At 41.8% G+C, this 24,986-nt stretch overlaps 1 protein-coding gene across 1 annotated transcript; it reads right to left on the bottom strand.

Annotated features, from left to right (window-relative positions):
- Positions 1–405: 405 nt before the first annotated feature.
- Positions 406–24,338, bottom strand: bcl2b (BCL2 apoptosis regulator b). Its single transcript, XM_031294226.2, has 2 exons — positions 23,244–24,338; positions 406–3,124 (listed from the first exon to the last, which is right to left on the bottom strand). The coding sequence occupies exons 1-2, from the start codon at positions 23,790–23,792 to the stop codon at positions 2,987–2,989; spliced, it is 687 nt and encodes a 228-aa protein (XP_031150086.1). The 5' UTR covers positions 23,793–24,338; the 3' UTR covers positions 406–2,986.
- Between the last annotated feature and the right edge of the window lie 648 nt (positions 24,339–24,986).

The raw sequence follows: 24,986 nt of genomic DNA, 5'->3' as shown, positions 1-24,986 counted from the left end.
CAAGAGTGCCGTGGCCTTTGAAGACAAGTGTGATCAGAACAGTAAAAAAAAAAAACTAGCCTCAGGGCATTTTGGGTTTTTGCACTTGTGTTTAACAGCGCATGGAGCAGAAGAGGGAGGCTGACAAGTGCAGTGTTTGGGGACAGCTTTGATGTCTGCTGGGGTGCGGCTGCTGTGCCTTCACAGTCCTTCACAAGGAGGCTCACGTTGACACAACCAAGATTACATATACAATTCACAGCTGTGGATAGATCACAGATAATCAAAAGACCACTGTTGATACACTGCTCTTCACCGTCAATAGCTCTTATTTTCTTTCTGTCTTGCTGACATGCACAGAGACGAAGCTGAGAATCAATAAAAAACATTTTTTTTTTTTAAAGCAGACACAACATGAACTTGGACTGCAGCTGCTTGAGAAATCTGGTTTATTAGGAACAATATGATCCCAATAGCTTATTGTGGATATAGCAGTAAACAACAGAAACACAATTCACTTTTTTAAGTGCTACAGGTTTGTGATTATAGACATAAAACAGTAGCAACCATGGCGTCTACATTCATATATTATGCACAGAGAATATAAAAATTACACTATATTGCTGTTGAACTGTTCCTACTCCTGCTCATAAATAGCCTTCTGGTTCTCACACACACATCACTATATGACACAACTGTGAGCTGCTGTAATGAGAGTGGGACAACTGAGACAAGGTTTAACTCTGGCAGGTCAACATTTTACAGATAAGCACTGAGTTATCATTGGAGCACAAAGCTGACAAAAGTTAAGCTGATATAGTACAGTAACACTAGACAAACCCTCCACAGAGAGATCATACAACCTCACTGAATAGACTCAGTGAAGTGAAGCGACGTGTATCCTCCTTAAGCTACTTTTTTAGTTTGTTTTGTTTTTTAAATTAAAGATTAATACAAGTTAACTTTGGTTTCCAGCTCTCAAGAACTATACTGTAAATCTGTGGCAGTTTAAGCTGTTAATTAAAAGTTAAATCTACAGTAAAGCAGCCTTAAGCCAATAGTAATACGACACAGAAATTCACTTTTTTTTTAAAAAAAAACATCTTTCTCATTAGAATAGCAGCCAGGAAAAAAATGTAGTTACAGTGTGATTCAATAGAATAGAAAAAAAGTGAAAACTATTTATTTTTCATCAAAGTAGCTACTGTTAAAAAATCTGTGATCTGGTACCTCTTAATAAATAGACAAAATGCAACTCCTTTGCTGTTATTTGTTATCTTCTACCCTATTCTGTTATAAATATGGTTACACATATTTCTCGTGTGAAGACAGTATCTTTCATCCATGCAACAAAGAAAGTGAAGATCTGTAATGACAGAGTTAAGAAAGAAACAAAAATCACTTTTCCATAACCAAATAAAGTTGTGCAGGCTACAACAAAATATTTTGAAGCCTGTGAGCATTTCCAAATTTTCTGTCAGACTGTAACACAAGACAAACATCAATAAAACAAATCAATGACTGAATGCATTTGCAGACCGGAGAGAGGGGACATCTCAGGTTCCAGCACATGGGACACACTGGCTTTAGTCCTAAACTGAAACCCTGCTGCCATGGTATTCCACTCAGTCATCTGTGGCCAAGCGAGGCTTTCTCAGTCCACGTCAACAAGCGTCTTTGTCAGAGTGGATTCTAGCAGTACCAGGTCACTGCGGGGCCTCAGCAGCTGGATGACAGGGTCAGCTCTGAGACCTGGGTGAGCCCAAACAATCTGACCACAAATGGACTGAGTTAAGAGTAAGAAAGCTGGTAGAAACAGTGGTAGAAAATAGAAAAACAAAATGTTTTTAAGGGTTGCTTGGTGCTAATCTGTGAACAGTGATGGTGCTTTTAAAGCAGAGTAATTTTAGCAGAGGAGTGGTCTCGTTCACATCGCTTTGCTTGAGGAATGCACATATAAAATCTCGTCCATTCATGTTGCAGGGGCTTGCTTCCTTTTTAAGATGCTTTGTTTTACTTCTACCTTACTGTTTTGTGCTGCGCTTGACATTTTTCTCAGTATATTCATCATCATATGGGTTTTATGCAACGACAGGCTTCTTCTGCATGCTTTTCAGTCCTTAAAAAAATTCTCCATTCTCCTCTTTTTTCTGTGGTAGAACCACACAATTTGGGGTTTGGCATGCTGCAAAAATTAAAACCAACATCAAAATCTCAATCGAGGAGCTTTTAAACTGCAAAAGAAATATCAGCAGACCTCAGTCTTCCGCTGGCCCTTCCTCTACATATTAAGGACCATGGAGAGTATAATGGTGTAGTGTGTTCAAAGTTCACTAGAGCTGTCTAAGCAGTGAAAGCAGTAGACACAAACCGTGCCATTTCCATTATACATTCTGAGCAGCTGTTCTGTGGAGGAAGTCCTTTGAAGGACGGCTGCAGGGGGGGCAACACAGTTCAAAACGGGGTTCTTCACCCTAACAAGCAGGGGCGGGATTGCGGCCGCTTGCTCTCCGGTGTAGAGCATCGTTGTCCCTGCACCCCCATCATCAAGGCCTCCAAATAGAGGTCCTGCATGAGCTCTGACACATGCAACAACATCTACACAAACACTCAACATTCATGCTATAACTAGTACAGAAGCAGGCAGAACAAAAACCCCCAAAAATGCATGCCACTGATGCCACCTCATTTCTCAGTTGTAGGCTACTTAGCAAATTAGTGTGATTACATCTAAGTTGCCTCTTTTCAAGACGTCCTTTGCTCTGTATGGGTTGTGCATCTGGATGCTTCAGCTGTTTTGATTTGTGTCTGTTTTGACATGTAGGGGCGAGGAAGAGGGAGATTTCTGAGAGAGGGCTTTGAAGAGAGCCAGATTCAAAAGAGTCTGAAGGTTGTCTCTGAGGGGTCAGGGGCATCTATAAAAAGAAATAAGAAGAGGCACAAGGAGAAGAAGGAGGAGGAGGAGGAGGAGGAGGAATAAAGTCAAGCTGGTAGAACGAGGGCTCTTTCACTTCTGTGTCAGGTATGCTCCGAAGGTGAGGCTAGCTGCCCCGAGTGCAGCTAGGCCAAAGACCGTCTTAATGGAGGGCCAGGAGCAGCTGAAGAGGGAGTCCCTCTGTCTGTCATACAGCTCCACAAAGGCAGCCTGGAAGAGAGACGGAAAGAGAAAGACAGACAGTTAATTGGGCTGTCAAAGAATGTGTTTACCTATGTGTACTTTCTTGCGTCAGCTGGTTATTTGATGGGTGGAGTCTACAAGAAAACACCATAAAGGATAAGGTTGACATTCCGTTTGTTCTGAAGACGTAAGTCTTTAAAAACAAGTCACAAATATAGAACTTTTATTAAAAAAAGGCTTGTAATTTGCTAAAACAGCTAGGCATTGTAGTATTTAATATACTTTACTCCAACAGAAGTAAATAGCACATTTGTTGGGGACTAGTTTTCAGCTGCGGATTAATACACATTGAGTGCTCTGTGTGGGACTGATTCAAAGGAACATGTCACCTAGTGCAGAAGTGTGGCTCATTAATCTATTGAAATAGTTTTTGAACAACAATGAAGCTCTACGGCACAGAGGAATACACTTCATCAGGCTTTGACTACACAGCCAACTTGGTAGTAGGATCAATTCATTTTTGGTTTTGGTCTTTTTATGGGATTTGTTGACACTAAGAAAATTAGAGAATAATTATGATAATTTTAACTATTGTAAGGATTGGTTCACCAAACAACATATTTCTTACACTTTCTACTTGTGGTTTTTAGCTATATAGATAGTTTTACTTTAATTTCACCAGATTCTAAGATATCCACCTTTGAGATTTTCACGGAGGTGAAAAATTTTGTTAAAATAATTAAAAAACAACATTTCTTTTCAACAACAGTACCCCAGTTACTCTTACAGAATCCACAGAACACTGTTGGACTATTTTTGTGGTAATTTAAATTTAATAAATGTACAGTAAGTTTTAAATGTTGTGATGATCACCTGGCAGCAGATATCTTAGGGGCATATAGCTCAAAATCTGCATGATGATCCTTAATCCTAAAATGTAAATCAGCAGATCCATTCATGTTTATTGGCTCACACACACACACTCAGACCCACAACCTCAGACGCTCTTCATGCAGACAGACACAATCCAACACATTTAACAAACACGGAAATCACCAAAAAGAGCCAATTCGTAACTGCACGTCAACAGATTTAGTTTTCTTTTTTAGCATGTTGACAAGCGCTTGCAGCCCTCACGCATAAATATATTAATGTTACTCAGAGGCTCTGCTTTCTGCTGCTAGCATGAGTTAAAAAAAAAAAAAAAAAAGGCCTGTTACAAATTAAGAATTTGTGAGTGGATATCAGGTCCATGGAGCAAATACCACGGCTGTGTGTCTTTGACGAGGAAATACAGACATCTGCTCATGAGCAATGACAGCAGGAACAGCTGGACAGGAAGTGCTAAGGATGGTGCTAAGCTCCTCGCTCTCCCACACACGCACAAGTAGATTATCTTGAACCTGACTAGAACAGTGTTTTAGAGCGGTTTAAGAGAGGATATATTAACGTTTCCTATTGAATATCAACTCTTTTGTTATGAAGCTAACCACATTAGAAGCAGTGTTGGTAAGCTGCACATTTGAGCCCCTTTGATGCCTCTGATTTTAGCTGTAACTTGACCTATCTGTGAACAATGGGGAATTGTTAAGTTTAATTCAGTACAACATTACTGTGTCAGTTCCCATGGGAATCTATCAGCATTCTATTTTAATCTGTCTTGATTTAACTCAATTTACCTACAGTAATTATGTTTTGTGTAATTCTAACTGGAATACACACGTTTTATTCGACCTTGATCTAGAAGCAAAACTGGGTCATTAATACTCTTTTTCTGTCACATTTTAATATACAGTTTCCTTTTATCAAACATACGTAAGCCCACACAGGACTAAAAAAAGGAGACATCCATTCTGAAGTGCTGTGGGGAGACAAAAGTATTTCCTGTTTCCCTCTCCTCCCTTCCCATCCTGTGGCATTCCTGAGGCTGGGGGCCAGTCTGTGACACAGAGGAGGAAGGATCAGCAGTTTCTTTCCACTTAAGACCCTCTGGTGTCAAAACACACTGTGCTCTTAAGTCAGCCGACATGACTTTAAATCAAAGTCTTTTTCCTTTGTTGCAGGTGAGCGTTTTTAATTATCCACGGCTAAAAACAAGACTCTACAGCCTTGCTAAGCAGCCCTGTGAGACTGAACTCTGTGCGCTGTGCATTGAGCTAAATGATAATATCAGCATGCTAACATGCTCACAATGGCAACGCTAACATGCTTATTCTAGGCAGGTATGATGTTTACTCTTTTCACCATCCCAGTTTAGCATATTAGCATGCTATCGTGTGCTAAGTTGCGCTAAACAGAAAGTAGCCTACAGCTGAGGCCGATGGTGATATTATTAGTTTTTCAGGGTCACCAAAGTTATCACAGTTCCTACTGAGGGGGACATGAATGTCTGAACTAAATTTCATGGCAATTCATTCAATAATTGCTGAGATATTTCACTCAAAACCACAAATGTTAGCCTCCTTGTGGCACTAAAAGCCAGGGGTTCATCATTAGGATTCATCCTCTGCGAACCATGAATGTCTGTAGGCTAAATTTGTGCTCATGCATCTATGCATGTTGAGATACTTCACAGGATAAATGAAAACCTTGCCCTGGTGGTGGCACTAATGGAAAAATCAAGCCTGTGAACAAGCATTGTTTTTCAGTGATGATACCCTCCCTCCCTCCTCTCCAGGATTCAGGTATTAATTAGAGAACAAGCTCTTCAGTCAGACCTCCAGCTGAGGGGAATGTGTTAGCTGGCAAAAACACTGCCTCCGTCCTTTTTTTTCCTACTCCAGAAAAACTCCAGTTTGCTGAGGCAACAACACAGACCAGCCACCTTCCCCAGCAGCAAGTGCATGTGACCACTAGCGGGGCTCGACAAAATGGCAAACTCATGATGTGTGTCCTAAATATGTCCCAGACTGGCGGCATAGATTATCTTCTATTTAAGTCTGAAACAAAAGCGGGCCAATTACGGTAAGAGGTTCATAAGAGCGGTGATTGATGTTTAAAAGAATCCCACAAGGACATGGGCGGTAATAACTCCAGACTGACCCAGGGGAGAGCTGGGAAGAGATAGAGGAGGGAGGGAGGGAGGGTGTCAGGTGGATATCATGAGACTGAGGCATGCTCCTGGAACTTTTTCACCCACACGTTAGTTAGCAAGCAGTGCTGCCACAACCATGTGAGTAGCAGGAAAAACAAACCTTGGTACTCTCTTTTTTTTCCTGCTTCCTCTCCCTCTTTTTAATTCTGTGTTGACTGTCATTTTGAAGAAAATAAGAAAATAATAATAAGCAGCTGGCAAAGGAGGACACAGAAAGTTTGCAGGGACAGGAAAGGACAAAACATCTGCATTCATCACATCAACAAAAGACTGTATAATCCTCAAGAAGTTATCTCACTGCCCTGCAGCAAACCATCTGCCACCGACAGCAGGTGTGCATCTGGGAAATAAAGTCCAGGCTTTAGTTCTCCACAGTATTCATTTTTTGGATCAATGGCTTTATAAAGGTCACAGCCGCCCTACAGAAGCCAAAAATCCAATGGGAAAATGCCTAGCCAGGTTTACACACTCCCTTTCCTTCGCTTTTACTGCACACAATGAATCCCTGAGAGGCACATAGAGTAAAGGAGTAAGACTTGAGAGGATCCCATACTCAGCCATGGGGTGGCAACTTGCTGCCTGAGTGTCATGGTTACCCTGGCTGGAAGCTTCACACATGATTTGCTTTTCCCACCAGCAGGAGAGAGCCTGTCCTCAACCTCTGATTTGTTTTTCACATGATTTAGACCTCTAGGTTTTCTCGTGAACACAAAGAGATTATACACTGTTGTCTTTCTCAGATGGCCTTATGCTATCTTAAGGGTAACAAGAAATGCCAGTTGCTTTGGGTATCCCCCTGCTTTTGGGAATGATCGCTCGACTTGTGTGGAAGATAATGAGTCATCTTGTGCGCTTGGCTAGCTCCGTTGAAAACCCCAAGCAGCACTTTGCCATAACAGAAAAATGATTAGGCGGTCATCTCTGTTTTGGGACGTTTCTGTGGGTAATTGTGGGCAGAATGAGACTGAGAGAAAGGGATGTGGGTGAAAGTTCAACTTGTATTTAAAGGGCCTGTTGTGGCTTCGCTGCTATATTCATCTCTGAACAGAGCTTCTCCCCACGCTCTGTTTATTTCCTAAGCATTCACATAGTAACGTACTTATAAAATTGCATATGCCGCTGCCGCCCCTCTTTGATTTTTCTAATGAGCTTCTTGCTGACTTCTCTGCAGCTAATTAAAGTCAAACAAAACTCCCATTTCAGGAGCCAAGGGAGAGTAATGGGAGATAGAAAAAAAGTGCAAGGAAGGCATTAGTGTCCTTTGTAATTGATCTGCTTTGATCCAAATATACACTAATATATCTCTCTTTCATGTGTTATTATTTTATGTATGAATGCATACACAGATTTTTTTTTAAACTTGGCAGGCATAATAGGTGACAGGACAGCAACCTGTCGTCTGGCAGCAAGGTCAGGTTCCATCAAGTCTCTGGAGTGTCATCCATCGAATGGCCCCGGCAAAAATGAGATGACGGAGGAGTTTTTTTGCAATACTCATTACCCAGTGAATCCCCTTGTGTCAGCACTGCCAAACAGCTTGGAGCTGAGGACGCTGAGCCCTTCACTACACTGTGACAATACTGCAATACTTGGAAACAGCAACCTCGCAGCCAAGTGATGATGGCAAACTGGGTGGAAAGCTGTACAAATCTGTCACTACACAAACTTAGTGGATCAGACTTACAAAACAATATGTGCTTGAGTAGCATCCTTGATTATAAAACACAGAGCTCAAATGATTAGTCTATTAATCTATTAGTCTATGGTTAGACATTCACTTTCTGGCAGAAAGTTAGATGAAACAGACACTTAACTATACAATTATAACAATCTGAGCCTTGACATTGACTGTGACAAATTCCCCTTGCGATCACATTGCAGCCTGTTTTGCAGCTAGTAGCTGCAGCACTCTCGCTCAATACTGGAAGATTTTCAAAAATTGTTGTTCCCATTATCACATGATTACCAAAAACATGGGAAAACAGTGTCCAGGTTGAAAAATACAGATGTTCCCCTTTAAAGTACCAGACAATATGGAAACTACAGAGTTATATCAGTCTGTGATAAAAAAAAGAGAGCAGAAGGTAAATCCTGACTTGAAACAAAAGAAATGGGAAACCCTTTTAATTAGCTTTGAGTGTCATTTGAAGACTCAGGTTTCATACTTGGCAATGTACTTTCATTGGACTCAACCGTAGAGGGAGAAACAATTTTGACGTTGGATGCTACCCTAAAGGCTCATAAATATTCAAATTTATGTCAGCAGCAGCAGCAGCAGTATTATTGTGTGTTTACAAAACAGCACGCTCTCCTGTGGGAGTGAGCCTGCTCTACTGGAACATGAAACGTGATCGCCAGTAAATCACCCACAGTCCTCATGACACTCATGACGTGTTTTTTATTGTCTCCATTATTCATTGTAAAACCAGCTAGATAAATGAGTACTGTAACTTTACACATGAGACTTTGGTTTCTTTAGAGATGCACTGGAGTTAAACTGTCCAATTTGTGCAGAAGCGTCTAGTTTTTTGGAGTGCAGACAGATTTTGAATTGCCAAACATTTCTGATCTATTTACTTAACCTTGACTGAGCAGTTCTATGAGCCTTGCAGGCCCTTTATTCTTCTTGAGGCCCATTGATTTTCATTGAACAGCTTTGATCCAACATGAAATAGAGAAGTGGGTGACCTTGCAGGCTCAGAGAGGTGAGGGCGAGTGTTTGCTCTCCTGTCACTTGCGTTCCTCCTGCGCTCCTGGTTTATCGGCACTTCTGCACACCTTACTGAAGCTCAGAGTGTATCATTTGCAATCAGTCTCTTGCAGAACAAAGAGACATCAAAGCAAAGAGAGACAATCCTTTTCTCTCACAACAAATCAGACCACCTCTGCAGCTAAATCAATATATTTCTTTCATTCTTTAAAACAAGCCAGAGCTGTGATTTTGACCTTGGAACCATTTTCAACATGAACAATTAATCCAAAGTCCTTCGCAGTTGCTAAAAGTGGGCACAATGGCTTCCTCAAATAGATACAATGAAGCTAAAAGGGGATGTCTGCCTTATCTGAGGATGTCTGCCCTGAGCCCATCTGGCCCCTCAGCGGAAGAGGAAGTGACAATAGTCGAAGCCGCAAGACTTCTGTGCTGCTATAAATATCAGGCTTCATCTGAGCTCCTGGTTCAGGGCTGCCAAATCTCACAACTGACATCTCCGCTGCTTGGCCCATTTAAAAGGCCACAGATGATGCGCAAGAGCAAAGGAGAGAGTGGAAAATTGCCGCTGAGTCATCATCCACACTTGTGGAGGCTGGTGTGTTTGGAGTGCATTAAACCTGGCTTGAGTGGCTTTCCAGTGAAGACAGGATGTCTGCCACTTGGATGTCTAATAGCTCTGTGTTTACTCCAAGGAAGCCTTGCACAGTACATTGGCTGTTCCAGTGACGTGTTTGTGACTTCAAAAATCCATGTAAACGTGTGAAAGCCAAAAAACTGTGGTGCTCTTTCAGAGAGAATTGTGTAAAACTCCACCTCCATGGGTTGTGTTGTTCAAATTTTGCATTCAAGAATGCAAGAGCACTTGTGTAAAGAGCCACTTGGTAAATTATCTGTGGCATTTAAAAAATGCAGAAGCACTCTGCGGACAATAAAGCAATGCCATTCTCCACATTCACTGCAGTTCGGGTTAATGATTAAACAAAGAGTTCAAACTTTCACATTTCAAACTGCTCTATCAGCTTTAAATCAGCTTTGGATTGCTGCATACAGGAACCAGAGTATGTCTTATTTTTGGCAAAACAAGGGAGCGTGGGAACGCCCAATAGCCAAGCCACTGTGCCTGATTGGTCCAGATAGAAACCTCTGATAGAGACCGTGGGAACTAGCAGATTCCCAGGTGGCCTGTTGCTTCTCCTGTGACAAACAGAGCCCATGGGAGAAGCTCGTTTCCTGTGACAGGGGCGGCACGCTGCTTCGAGCCTTAAAAGTCATATCCACTGACCCCTGAAGACCCTGCGACCACACAACCACAGTCTCAAATGCAGTGGAGCTGAAAATAGACTGACTGATCTGAGCCAGAAACGACTACTGTATATGGTGTAATGAATGGGGATGTGTGGGAACACCATCTGCAGTATGCTCAGTGTGCAGCCCTTGTGCTGGCTGATTGTTCTGAACTTGCCCAAGAAATGAAGTCACTTGGTTTCCTTGAAATGGTGCAATCAGCTTTTCCATTGTTGTGGTTTTCTTGTGCTTGCATCAAAGAGCCCATATGTAACACAATTACACAATCCAGATTTTTACAAAGTTTCTTTGTGACTGAGTAAGTCTTTGAAAAAGAACTTGACAGTTCACTTAGTGTTAAGTCACCTCCTGTGCCAGATGCTGCCGGGATGACATCACTGTCTGGTTTTAGACTATGGCTTCTCTGTGGTAGAGCCAAGTATGGTTAAATCACAGACTCTGTTCGGGTAACTAGGGAAAGACTAGAGGCAAGCCAAACATGTAGTCATGCTAATACCATGGAGAAAGGGAGGGGGAGCAGCAGTGCAGAGCCACAGTTGGTTAGACACTGTAACTAAGAGATTTGTATTTGTTTTGAACCATTAACTGACTCCTAAATCTTAGCTCCAAGTCTAAGAAAAAGCAAACTGTAACAAATGGGCACGTTTTATGTTCACAAAAAGCAGGAATGTTTTTTTCCTTTGATGAAATCTTAAGTTACCTCTGTAATTTAGGAAGCAATGCCAAACAAATTGAGTGTAATATCGCCTAATAGAGAATTAAACATGTTGGCGAATGAGAAGTATTGGAACACCAAAGCTAGACGCCCAGTTCCTCTCACAGTCTCCTCTTTCATACAGGAGACGTCTTGTAAAATTGGGCTGCTAAATGAAAGCTTGTCAGTTTTGGTAACAAGATATTGGAGCGGTTTACGTGATTGGAGTACACGGGGCCAGGTTTCAGGTTCAGGTAGTGTTCTCTCCTGTGTACCCATGTAAATGAGAGAGGCCACAGTCTGGGACAAGGCACGCTGTGAGCGGAGCAGAGCAGTTTGAGGATCTCAGATGTCCGATAATGTCAGAGAAAACAATCATCTGTTTGAAGCGCAGCTCCCTCAGGAACACCTTTGAAGTGAGGAGAAGAGGAGCCGACCCACAATGAAAACTTTCCATAAAGTAAAAGTGAAGACATCTGCTGCCAGTGATGGAAAGTAATCGTGTACATTTACTCAAGTACTGTATTTAAGCACAAAGATATTCTACTCCACTACATTTATCTGACAGCTGTCATTTTCACAGATTAAGAGTTGTGAGTAAAGTTGTTAGCAGTTACACCAAAGAGACATCACCCACCCCCCCACCCCCCCCCCAAACTTCTCAGATGGTTTCATTTAAATACTGTTCGACTTAATTTAATCGAACATTTGGAGGGGCCCGACCCCTAGTTTGCGAACTGTTAGCCAAAACTACCGTGCTGTAAACAAAATAGTTAAAACTAGCTCCACTTTCACCAGCTACAACAGTATAATGCTACTTAATCAAGTGATGCATCAGTATTAAAGTTATAATCTCGAAGATTTTCATTAACATAAATGTCTGTTATGTCACTATCCATTGCCAAATGAGGTAACACAATGGTGACTAAGCCTATGGCCCACTGATGAAAATGTGCAGTATTACCAAAGATTATAAACTGGGTGAATGTGGCAACATTACAGGGAAAAATCACAATATGTTCTCAAGATTTTAAAGGCAGGACCTTTATTCGTACAGTGTTTTACTGGTTCACTTTAGTAAAAGTCTATAGATCCAAATACTTCTTCCCCCACTGTCTACTGCTGTCATATTTGCATCAGGGAATAAAAAGAGAAGGTATCATGTTGGAAGACAAAGCAAACCTCGATATGGGAAAGAAAGCAGCTTTCTGAAATTGTGCAATGTGTGACAAAACTTCTCTGTCCTGCATGGAGCATGAGGTCATTTTGAAACAGGAGGAGGGAGGGGGGGGAGCAATCATTTTGGTTGCACAATTTAACTACCGGCTGAGAAATCGAAATATATATCCATAGCCTATGATATGTTAAACTGTCAGCTGTGTTAAAAGCAATGTCAAAATGAACCCCAACTGAGAAAATGTTTTCCTCCCCCATTTCGGTTTTCAGGCTGGGAATACTGGGAAACAGTTCAATGACCTCTCTCAGGCAACCAGCTGATTTTCATCCGGGAGAGAGGAATGAGTGGAATGCATTGATGTGTGGAAACAAACAACTGCACTGTGTGTGCCCGAGAGGCCTGATATGAGAAGGAATGAACCTTGAGATAACCAGATTGACTGCAAGAAACACAACTACACTTGTATTATGTAATAAAATAACTATATTTAAATTCTTTTCAGAGATAGATGAAAGTAATTAACGCCTATTCAAGCAGCTAAGAGCCGGTGTGGACACTACTTATATTCCTGGTCTTAAAACATGAGTTCAATGTGACTCACAGAGACCTTGGAGACAGCTATGTTGAGCAGCATGCTTTCAAAACGGCCGATTGTTTGAACTATCTGGAGCAGGCTGGCTCACTCGGAGCGGTGTGACCTTCCCTGTCTTGTATGCAGAGACCAAAGGGAAACAAGCACAGCCTACCTGATGAATGATAATAAGTTGCCTATTGTGACATTGAAGGTCTGGTAGGAAAATTTGTGCGGAAGCTAATAAGGCACACTTCAGTGTCATATTAGAGTTTTTTTGTGGCATTTTCTCTCTGGGATAATCCATGGAAAATGGCATTAGTGTTATTCAGTGACAGGCTGAGCCTTGATATGCAGTGAATATTAGAATATACTGCTTCAAACTGAGGAAAATAATGCATACATACTGCATATTGAGCTGTGGCTGTTACATTTTTATTATTTTATTTTGTGTAATTCCATGTGAGTGTTTTATGAGAACATTCCTCTACTTTTTAAGTCAGCAGATGGATCAGCTGAGAATCAGATGATTGTTGAGTCAGATGACTTTAACAGGCAACTTTATCCAAGTTTGCTCTATTAATTTCTATGGAGTGAGCTAATCTACTCTTACTTCTCCAACTCTCTTTTAACAGCACAAACTCCAATTTAATCAAAGTCATTTGCTCTATTAGCTCCCTTTTGCTTTGGTCTTTCAACCCTGGTGGCCTGATTGCACTTTGCCAACCATCCATACTTTTTTACAGCAATTACCTCAGCAGTCTCGACCTGGCTGCAGCACATGTGGCACTAAGAAGAAATGGACTGCCTGTTTATAAAATTGCTGTATAAGCCTCCTCTACTTGCTTGCCCTTCCATCTCTCCTCTTCCTCCTCCTCTCTGTCAGCCTCCCCTCCTGATCAAAGACACATTGTGAAGTCTAGTCATTTCATCTGGGAATATTTTTTAACTCAATGCTCCCTGGATTGCAGGAATGTAGACTCTAGACTATTTCAAATCTGGAAACACTGAAGTTTTTTTTTTTTTTTTTACATATAATATAGTTCATTAAACAAGAGAGAATGCATACTTATTGAGCTCTTTCTTCTTTCTTTCTTTTTTTTTGTTTTTACAGCTTTTTCACCACCGAGAGCCACAAATGTTAAAGATAAATGAAGCACTTTATAGGTCAATTTGCAGAGTTGATTAAACTTCTGGTGGTTAGATTTACCGACATGAGGCTCGTCTAGACATGTCGCAGTTAATATCTTCTATGACGCCAAATGTCGCTGGACATTACTGAATCCAGGCATCACAAAATATTTGCTCTGACATAAGTCACAAGATGATAGCTTTATTTGTTATTTAGTTGTATATGCAGATATTATGTTTATTTTCTTTTCTGTATAAGTCATGAAATATTTTAATATTGTGTGATTTAATGTTGTTTTGGACCCCAGGAAGACTAGCTGGTCATCTAGGCGGCAGCTAATGGGGATCCTTATAATAAATACAAATACAGCATCCTTAGAACATACACAGGCATAAAGCACAACTGTATATTGTCAAAAGAAATAACAAAAATACCTAAGAAGAAAAGGAATCACTGTCGGTTCTCCTGTTTTTAATTCTCCCTGTTTTCTTTGAAGTATCTGTCATTATTTGAAGTTGTAATGACAGCCCAACAACCAATTAAAGGCAGCACAGCTTCAGAGAAGACCCAGTGAAATTGATGTAATATAAACGCAGTGGCAATACTGGGTAAGCCCCTGCCGGCGATCCCTGACAGAAGTAGCATGCAGTAGTAGTCCTCTGAAAACAGCAGGGGTTATCTGTGACAGCACAGCAACAAAATGTTTGTTCACTGCAGCATGCTGACAAAATTTGGTTGTAGGTTTGGGAGGATAAGAGTTTGAGATGGCGAAGAGTTTCATGAACACTGATCGCTGTCCTGAAACACTAGGTAGCAGCAGCAGCAACGTTCCCTTGGAAAAGCTTTTATCTTCCAAACGTCGGGTGCGAATCGTTTTCTCTGCACTTCAAACCTAATCAGTTGCTATCAAAGGTGACTGCCAACAGGGGGGTGCTGTGTGAGCTTTACCAGGAGTGAGAGCTCGCAGTTGCACATGCACGCACGCACGCACTGTCTTTCCACAGCATGAATTTTTATAAATCAACTTTATTTACAATCTGACATTTACAGCCACTGGTTCACTGTGTTGTCACATTGAGTCTTTGCACAGAGATACCAACACAAAGCATCGGAAATGCTCAATCAATACCACACAGGCTAGTCAAAGTGATACCTGAGCATTGGCTGACCTCACTCAGCGTCCACTGAAACAGATCAGATTTCCTGAGGGCTATTTGACCTGCTGCCAAAAATCACATTGGGGAACGGCTGCAGAGAAATATTTACCCCAGACCTCCATGGATGAGGCAGAGAAATCTATTTACCATTATCTGCCTGTTGTCATTTTTTAGGAAGGCATCTCAGCATTTCAGAGAAGAGCCAATAATAAGCGGGCTGTTTGTTAATGGCCAGTGCTGTGGCTAGTTGCACCAGGAAATCCCAGTGGACATGGTAGTGGGGTGTGCATGTGTGTCTGTGTGTGTTGAGGCTGAATGGCACGGCTAACAGGAAGCTAGGCACCCTGGGGCCATCTGCTCCCTGCCATGGCTCACATGTCACTGTGACAACACAGCATTATTGATTCACACTACCACATCCGCTTCTGTGTGTTCACGCTGATGTGGAACAGTATGTGTGTGTATGCATTTGCGTGTGAGTGTGTACACAGCCATTTTGTGGACAGCAAATAATTGATTTGCACCAGTACATCCGCTTCTGTGTTTGCCTGATTGTCTGCATATATAAACTCTATAAACATTAAATGGTCAAGTCACCCGAATCACAAAAAAACATTTTCCTATTTAACCCTGTTGGAATCTGGCCATGCAGATTGTTAATTTTTCTAAGGTTTTAAAGCTGCAACAGTCCATATTTTTATATTAACAATTGCTCAAATGACTGTGGAATGTGAAAGGTGTCGCTCGTAGGGATAAGAATTGAAGAGAGAATCATCACTCAACACTGCAGCTTCTCTCAGCTCTACAGGGCATTTTAGCCTTTTTTGGCTTCTTGTTTGGTTTTACGAGCTGCAACTTTATTGTTTTGGTTCCCTCTCACCTCTACCATCTGTGTCATTTTCAGCTACAGCATACAGCTGTTTTGTTCGGTTTATGTTTTATGTGTGTAAAAAAGCTCTAAAAAAACAGTGTATGCTACCTGTCTAGCACCAAACAGCAGACAAAGTTAGCAACAAACATAGCATTTAGCAGCTAAAGAGACAGGTATTTCCCTCAGGAGTTGGTGGAGACCAAAACAGAACTAGATGAATGCTACGTGTCTACTAAAGTGTGTAAATAGCGAATAGGTGATAGTTTGTAAATTTTGCATTTACAGCTATTTTCATTTCCCCGAAAGTGGCCACAACATTGGTAATTATTACAATCGTTGCTGCTGAGTCTTCTGACACAACCCCAATATAATGGAAGTGTATGAAAATGTATTTATCGTCAGCATAACCCCCCCCACAAGAAACAATATTGCAGGTACTGGAGATTCCACAAACTTAGAGTACAAGATTTACATTTTATATTGGGAGTGAAAGTGAAAACTTTCAACCATGGGGGGTAAGTATGAAAATGTTGTTTTTGTGATTTGACTAAACTGACCCTAAATAACTTTTTAGGTTATGTTAGGCATGCAACAGGGTCGGTCTTTGTGAACAAGGAAGTAATTTAGGTGATACTCCCAGATGCATTTCAATCAGTAGTGGCTATTGTTGCTCTAGAAATTAATTGAGGAGATCAAATCTCTTTTACAAACCCTTTTGGGGGTTTGTCCCAAAAATATCTACAGTAGCTAGACAATGGGAGGAACCGTTTAACCTTGCCCTATATTGATATGCTGCACAGCTTCCAAGGGTGTGCCCAGTGGCAAAGTCAACTAGCGTCTCAGTAGGCTTCTCATTATCCAGCTTCCACCATGACAGAAAAGGTGGAAAACTTTTTTATCTGCCATCTCAAATGGTTCATTAGGACCTTTTTTTCCATGCAGATTGGCAGGCGACTTTGTGATGTGAATGCGACGATAGCACAGAAACAAACAAGGCAGGGATTTATGTGTAACATGACAATTAAAGGACCACACAGGAGCAGTGGTGGTAACGCTTCTATATTTAGAGGCCTCTCACATGTCCCTGCATTTTTCAGGAATCTGAAACGTTACCTGACACTGAAAGCCAGGTCTCAGGGTATCAGTGTGTTGTTTATGAAGGGATTAGGCACACGTGTGTGTGTGTGTGTGTGTGTGTGTGTGTGTGTGTAATTGAGTATGTCTATGATGGTGGGTAAGAGACAGATAGAGGGAGAAAGAGGATGAGAAAAAGAAGAGGTGATATCTCGACTGGAGCGCAGACAGCCTTTGGGGTTCTACTTGAGGGACATCCATTTAGTGTCCGAGTTTATCTGCTCCATGTATTATTCATCAGTGTGTGTTCTGACTGGGATAATAGTGCTTTTTAAACAGCTCAGGTACGTGAACCCTCATGAACCAGGAAAACAGCAAGTTTAGGTGATTATTGATTAAAAAAAAAAAGAAAAAGAAAGTTGAAACAAAATCATCTGGCTGAATTCACAAACACCAGTCTGTAGGTTCACCTGACCCCAGAGACCCACATAAAGAGAATTTGCAAAATTAACACACAAGTACACCACACACGTCAGCACGCAAACCGCCTACAGTGGTTCCTGAATGAAGAATGCTCAGCTGACATGATTTTCAACAAACAACAAAATCGCCCACACCCTTCACCGGCCACTCAGGAAAGAAACACCCAGGTCGTCTCCATTATTTATTCACAGTCGCTGCTCCCCAGCAGACATTCCTCCACCTCTCCCGAGGAGGTCCAGAAATAAGCACACAGGACGGGGTGGAGGGTGTCTGGGGAGAAGTGAGGTCGTGGAAATAGGCACTCACAAAGCACCAGAATTATATTCCATGAACAGTTAAAAAACAACTGTATTTCCATTCACAACAAAGGTGCACATTTCTGGCGGGTTCATGAAATGCTCGGAATGTGTAGAATGGTAAAGATGTTGTAAACATAACATAAAAGCAAGGAGTGTCATGTCAAGCTCAAAAGTGATCATTAAACAATGTCTGACCATACGTTCCACTCAACAGTATCATAAAAATCCTTTGTTTGGGTGAATTTTAGTTTGAGAGAGACAGCATGTCTTCATGATGCCAGCCTTTTCTATAATTAAGACTGACAGCATGTCTACAGTTTGAGGATCGACTGATTTTATTGTCAGAAAAATAAAAGAATTGCAGTTGAAATTTTGAATAAATAGCTGAATTATTCATTGCACGGTACCCAGCTGCAAAAAAAATCTTATGTTTGTTGTTCTATGTACTGAAAGGCAAAGCAGACACTGTAAAAAAATATACTTGGCCACAAAAAGGTCTATTAAAAAAAATTGTGAACACTGTCATGGAAACACATTGCCATATTGTTCAAGTGTAGTTAAGATGAAGTAATTGACGTCATTATTAATACCTAACAGTCGACCCCAAGTTTAATATAGGCCGTGATTCAGATACAAGTGATTTCAGAGTGAAGACTGACCAAAGGAGCACATGACTGTTACTCAAAAAGCACCACTTAAACTACGTATAAAGGTTTAATAAATCTTTCCAAAGTATCCCACACACAGGACTGAATATATGGAACAAGGGTCTTTGTGCTTTGATAACAGAGAGACTTGAGATCTCTCCAGGTCTGTTCCTGAAAGAAAGTATTCATGTCAGACTAATTCAGAGAGTTAGAGCCCAGAGCTGCCTGCGTCTGTAGGAAATGTATCTGAGATTACAGTTGCCGGGCTGATGGGTGTAAACACAGTGGCAGATGGTGAGCCACCAAGGTCTGCGCAGCAAAAGGGGTACAGTATGGGGGGAAATCTTGGCTTGCTTCTTGCCACACTGAGCTCTTTTGTGGTGTACAGTATCCACTACAGAGCTGAGAGTCCACCAAAATATATAACACTCTTGTCCAAATCTCCAAAACTCATCTTTAGTTGCAGTAATTTTTCGCTTCTCCAGAAGTGAAATGATGTTGTTATTTTTCTGTTTTGAAATAATGTGTGGGAGGGAAAAACCATAAATGCTATTTGCATGAGTAATTGTTTATACCTCGGTCTGATTGCTAGAAACAAGTAAGCAGAGTTCAATCCACGCTCTAATTTTGTGAGGCCAGAATGATAAACAACTACAAATTAACAGACAATAGGAAACAACTGGCTGATAAGAGCAGATTTCTGGCTGAATCAATCATGAATTGTAGAGCTGATTACATTATAAAAGCATGTCTCCTCAAACATTGCTTTCATTTTTGGTTTTTTATTGTATCGACTTGTGTTTAACCGATTGAAGTTGCATATAGAAGACACAAATTAGATGTAAGTGAAATCTCATCAGGATTTTTTCTGCTTTCCTGTGAGAGGCTGCATGTGCTCCTTTGTGAGTGAGTTTATTTGGGTTTTTCTCCTCTACTCTACTCTGCCGACATGTCACCTATATGGAGATTAATGACTTCCTCGCTGTCCCAGATCCACTCAGCCTCAACGAGAGAGGAGTGGGGCGCAGCAAGATGCCCGCAACACCGTAGCAACATGCAGGTCCCACCCGTCGACTAGCAGATTGTGATCAGGGAATCCCCCACTGGAAGGACCCACCCCAAGCCAACTACATTGTCACACACACACACACACACACACACACACACACACACACACACACACACACACACACACCACCTGGATCACAGCATTCCTCAGACACCTGATCCTGCTGTTTGAGACTTCAAAAAAGGTTTTAGGTGATTTAACTCCTTTGTCTCCACTACTACATGAAAATAAGACATGACCACAGCCATGCTAGCTCTAAATGCTACTGTCAAGCATGCTAACATGCTCACAAGGACAATGTTAACATGCTGATGTTTAGCAGGTATGTTTGCCATCTTAGTGTAACGTGTAAGCATGCTAACATTTGCTAAATAGCAGTAAACACATCGTACACACTGATGGGGATATCATTAGTTTTGCTGCACATTGACCATAAAATCTTGACCTGAAGATGGCACTAGATTAAGTAGTATAAATACAGACCATAAAAGGTCTGTACATAATTTCATGGCAATCCATCTAATAGTTGTTGAGATATATTTCAGCTTGGACCAAAGAAATTCAACATCATATCTGGAGCTGTTCTCACTTAGCTTTCCAAAGTTGTGAAACCACTGTTTTTCTCTTGGAGCACATTTTGGCATTTTGCTCTGTGCCACCCCCACAGCCAGTCAAATATCTGAGGTCCAGCATGTAATTTCAGAAGTGGGATGCCGTCAGTCACTTTGTTCAATCACTTGGTATTTACTGAGAGGAACTGTAAATAAACTCAGGTGAACCACATGTGGGTACAGCCTAAATGCAATCGTCCCCTAATGAGTGCAATTTCTGCCACCACAAAGGATGAATTTATACAGGTGGAGAAAACTGAGTGTTGAGGACAATGAAAGGACAGTGTTTTACATCCCGGATGTGGTAAGTAATCAGTGCAGAGTGGGAGCTATTTCACCCTTAGCTGGGTTCTTGCAAATACAGTAACTGCTTTGTTATGTCTAAAGGGCAGATAGCTTTGTTTAACTAAAGGTGTATTTGACTCCCCGATGATGCCTAGACTCAACAATGATTAGTGGGCTCTCCTATTTTGGGCTCAAATTGTCTCAAAAACAACAGGAAAGAGAGGGTGAGCTGATAGAAAGCTGTTTCCACACCACTCTCACATGTCAAAATGTCAGTAATGGGTTGATTAGCCACTAACATTGTTTTAAGGGTGGTGGAAAACACAAGACTCACCTCTAGCATACAATAACACAATTGACAATGTTAGTGACTATAAACACAACCTGTCTAAACGCACATATAACTATGTTTATTCCATGTCTTCATTGTTAGGTCAAAGCGGTGTCACACCAATTGAGAAAAATAATACACTTGTTGTAGTATGTACCCTTAAAGAGCCAAAAGAACCATCCCCTGGCAGTTAGTGGATGAAATTAACAAATTATTTTTGACCCATATGTATTCTCGAAAATGTGTGGCACTAAAGTGGATGGAAACCCTCAGCAAAGCCCAAGCTGAGGCAGATTAGACATTAACATGTTGCACATATGGTACATCCAAACAGTGGCAGCCATTGTCGGGGCCATAGCCACCATCGAGGACACTGAGACGAAGTCCTCGGTTTTTCTGGGAATTTGATTTTAGCAACTGGGCGGTGTTTACATCCTACAATTTAAAAAAGCTACACATGGTGGGTATTTAATATAATTATAATAACTAAAACACGTTTCTTTTCATTTGGTGGATCTGGTCAGATTTGTTTTTGAGAGTGAGTGCTGGGGCGGGTATCTCTAAAATCCTGGTCTGATAAGATAAGAAGAATGTCTGATAAGAAATCTCAGCAACTAGGGGTGTGGATGCATAACTTCGAAAGACATCGGAACAAAGTCAACAAACTTTTAGTTGCAAAAGAGTCCCAGACTCTTCATTATATAAGAGTAGCTACAAACAACATGGGAGAACAACCGTTTTGGCACATGCTGAATGAAAATGTTTTCAAAAGTCAGTAAAAAAAGGAGAAGCTGAATTTCACAAACCCAATCTAGAGCACAGACAAAGCTCTGTGTCTGTGCCAGTGTCCGTTATTAAATGTCAGGTAATAACTGAAACACACACACACACACACACACACACACACACACACACACACACACACACACACACACACACACACACACACACCACACACACACACACACAGCTCAGGAAATCCCCCACCTGACAGGCATTCAAATGATAATATAAATATAAAATCACTGTCTGTTAGATTCCTATCTGTCAATACTCAATCTCAAAACAGTACAGGTATAAACTCAAAAGCTCCAATGCTAGTATATTCTGTAATAAATTGATTTAGAGACAAACTAATATGGATATAGTTTCCTCGATGCTGAGAGCAGAAATCCACCAAAATGACCCAAAGTGGAAACATGCGCTTTCAAATAATCCTGAATAATCCTTTGGATTAAAAGACTGTACTCTCTGTCTCTCTAGTTGATTCAGAGCAGCAGAGATACAGTCATCTCCGCCCAGCTGGAAAACACAGACTATGATGACCTACATTATTGTACAGTGGGCAGAGACTCCAGAGACCTCAAGCAGGCGTCTCGGCAGCATGCGCTGGCTTCAAGGCACAGGTCTAAAAAAGCAGACAAAAGAGTTCCAACCTAGATGCACAGGGAACTGTATGTTAAACCCAGTGGCTGCAGATTAACGCTGTGTTCCTGGAGGGCCCTCCCTCCGTTGCCTGCCTTTGATATGTGGCACAACCTGCCACCTCCAGGGGTAAGGCAGACTCAAGGGGAATGTTAAATGGTCCTTCCCTTTGAGATGAAATGTTCAATATGAATCATTGATGACCCCCTCCCCAATTCTGATACCTTCTGGCCAAGATAACCAAGCAGCACAAATATTATGCTCTCATTAAGAGCACCTCTGCTAATTAGAGGCTAATTCATGAGAGATTGGTTTAATAGTTGTTAAAGAGCACATAAGATGAGGCTGCTGTGCTCTTTGCTGGCTGCAGAAAAGAAGAATTGTTGCAAAAGTGGATTTGAGATTGTACACTTTTTCTTTTTAGATTCAACTCTTTTCCTATACATGTGTGTAGGCAGGTAATGGTGGAGTGTAGATGCCTCTCCTCATTAGCACCTGAAGTTTGTGTGTCATTTAGATGAGATGTGCAGAAAATGGCCCTGATAGCTGAGCCTTGTCCAGTCATGCCCAGAGGCCTAAACGCATTAATTCAATAGTTTTCTGACATCCATCTGGCCACCTCCCTCCTGCTACAACCATGACCAACACATCGCACCACAGCCTGCACCGAAGCACTTTACAGCATAAAGCTTTATATACAGGTACAAGTTGGACATGTTATAACGTTCTATCTACTGTGATGCATTAAATAATGTTTTCGTAAGCTTCAATTCTCCCTGGAACACACTGTGCTATCTCTTCTGCTCCATGACAGCTGTGGCTGCCACTGGCTCTACTGTGACAGGGCGGGATTCATGTAGAGCGTCGGGAGGTGTGACAGAGCACGCGGACTCATTGGTTAAATACGTTTAACAGCCATCATCAATATCCAATCAGAACAGCTCATAAGTTAGGCCGTCCATGTCTATCCTTCGCTCTGTCGTGCGTAATGGGCACATCTAGAGAAATAGATTTGTATTCATCTACAGCTGTGGTTTCGATATTGTGCTCAATTATGTCAAATCAGAATGTATGTTTTGATCTCTATTAAACATGTGTACGGTAGGTTAATTTGTTGATTGAAACATCTTCAACCAGAGCAAAAGTGGACCTTTGCGCCCCCGTGGCACATAACTGCGTAGCGCTCAACTACACGGAATCAGACCTACCCATCCTCCGTTATCTTGTATCCAGCTGTTTAGAGGTCCATTTAGATACTCAGTCATCCACTCGGCGATGTTGTCCACCTGTGATGTCATCTCCTCTTTGGCGGCGCACTCCACGCACACCGTGCCCCCGAACTCGAAGAAAGCGATAATCCGGCCCCAGTTCACCCCGTCCCGGAACAGTTCGTCGATCACCTCGGCGAATCTCCTTTGCGCCGTGGTGGAGGTGAGATACAGTTGCCGCGACATCTCCGTGAAGTCCGGCTGGTATAGTCTCTCAAGTTCGTCTCCAGCCTCGCGGAGAACTCTGTGGATGGCGGCGGTCGGGTCGGACTGGGGGAGCCGTTTGCAGAGGTGAGGGATGCTCTCGCTGTCAGGCCCAGTGCTGCCTTCACGGCACCGGCGAACCAAACTCGGTGGAGGGACAACTATTGACCCATTATTAGCAGCATCTTCATCCCGGACATCATCAAATCCAAACACGTAGCCCCGTTTGGAGAGTTTATGGCAGATGTACTTTTCCACAATGTTGCGATTACACTCGTTCGCCATTCCGGCTTAATTTGGCACTTTGTATAGAAAGAGGTTGTCCTAAATTAAATACATCGTGATCGAATGTATGCACTGTACAATGCACAGCACAGGCGTATCCAAAACTCAATTACATTCAAATACAAGCAATGCAACGAGTAATCCCACACAGGGAGCAAATGCTTCGCGAGTTGAAGAAAATCCCTTAATCAAAACTGCGCAGAAAAACGTTTCAAAAGTAAAAATAATACTGAGTCCGTGTCAGTAGCTGTCTTCATTTCCCGAATCCTTAGATGGACGTTGGCGACCTTCTCTTTGCATTGAAATCCAATATGCGGAAGAGCTTGTCCTGTGCACAACACCCAGACGTGAATGTGTTGCGAAAAAAAAACATGAATGAGAGCCAAAGTTGTACGCGCCTGAAGGGGCTTTAAACGCCGCCAACTATTTTAGCTGCGTTTACGCACAACCACACGCGGAACTGTGAGCCAGACAAGGTCGGACTGAGCCCTCTTCCACAATTGCTCCTCATATCCTCTTCAGCTCCCTGCCCACCGCCAATGCTGTTGGTGAGGTATTCCTGACGTCAGCTACGCAAAGTAATTCCTTTGGCTGCGCTCTTAGAGTCCAAGTGCACACGAAGAACTGCACTAAAAATCATCCAGAGCCATAATTCTCGTGATTGCATGTTTAAACCATAAAACATGAAACTGGAATCTACACTTCACCCAGGACAAAAATATAAACAAATAGCCTTCCTTAGGTTGCTTACCAAAACATGTGCAATAAAAGCTCTTAGAGGATCCCATTACATTTACGAGGAGCATACAGGACCATGGCATTCTGCTAAGGGGCTGCTTTGATGTGGTCCAGCCACCCCCTTGTGGATGGAGACCCAACCTTGCTCTACAATATTGATGTACCTGTATACAATTTACCAGTGTTGTTTTGATTCCCTACCTATTCTCCTCTATCTGCCCTGCCTGTCTTTTCATTCTTTGATGGGACAAACAAAGCATCTAAAAATCATGTATTCTGTAAATCTGAGAGAGCTGCTGCTCTGGAAAGTTTTCTTATAGAATATTAAAATCCCATCTCCTCAAATAGAGTACCTATATTCCCACAGGCCTCTTCACCCCCCTCCCCCCCACCACCATATTAAACTTCTGAAACACCTAACTCAGTCCTACTGAATTGAGACTTCACTTTTCAGCA

Source organism: Sander lucioperca, chromosome 9 (genome assembly GCF_008315115.2).
Source record: "Sander lucioperca isolate FBNREF2018 chromosome 9, SLUC_FBN_1.2, whole genome shotgun sequence".
Lineage (NCBI taxonomy): Eukaryota > Metazoa > Chordata > Actinopteri > Perciformes > Percidae > Sander > Sander lucioperca.
The sequence above is the reverse complement of the archived record's forward strand: the minus strand, read 5'-3'. Positions and strand labels throughout refer to the sequence as shown.

What these genes read in the sequence shown, in the direction of transcription:
- bcl2b (XM_031294226.2), bottom strand. Translation starts at nt 23,792, where the DNA reads ATGGCGAACGAGTGTAATCGCAACATTGTGGAAAAGTACATCTGCCAT. An exon ending in TACAAGATAACGGAGGATGG is followed by an intron (nt 3,125 to 23,243) that starts GTAGGTCTGATT and finishes TCTCTCTTCCAG; the next exon opens with GCTGCCTTTGTGGAGCTGTA.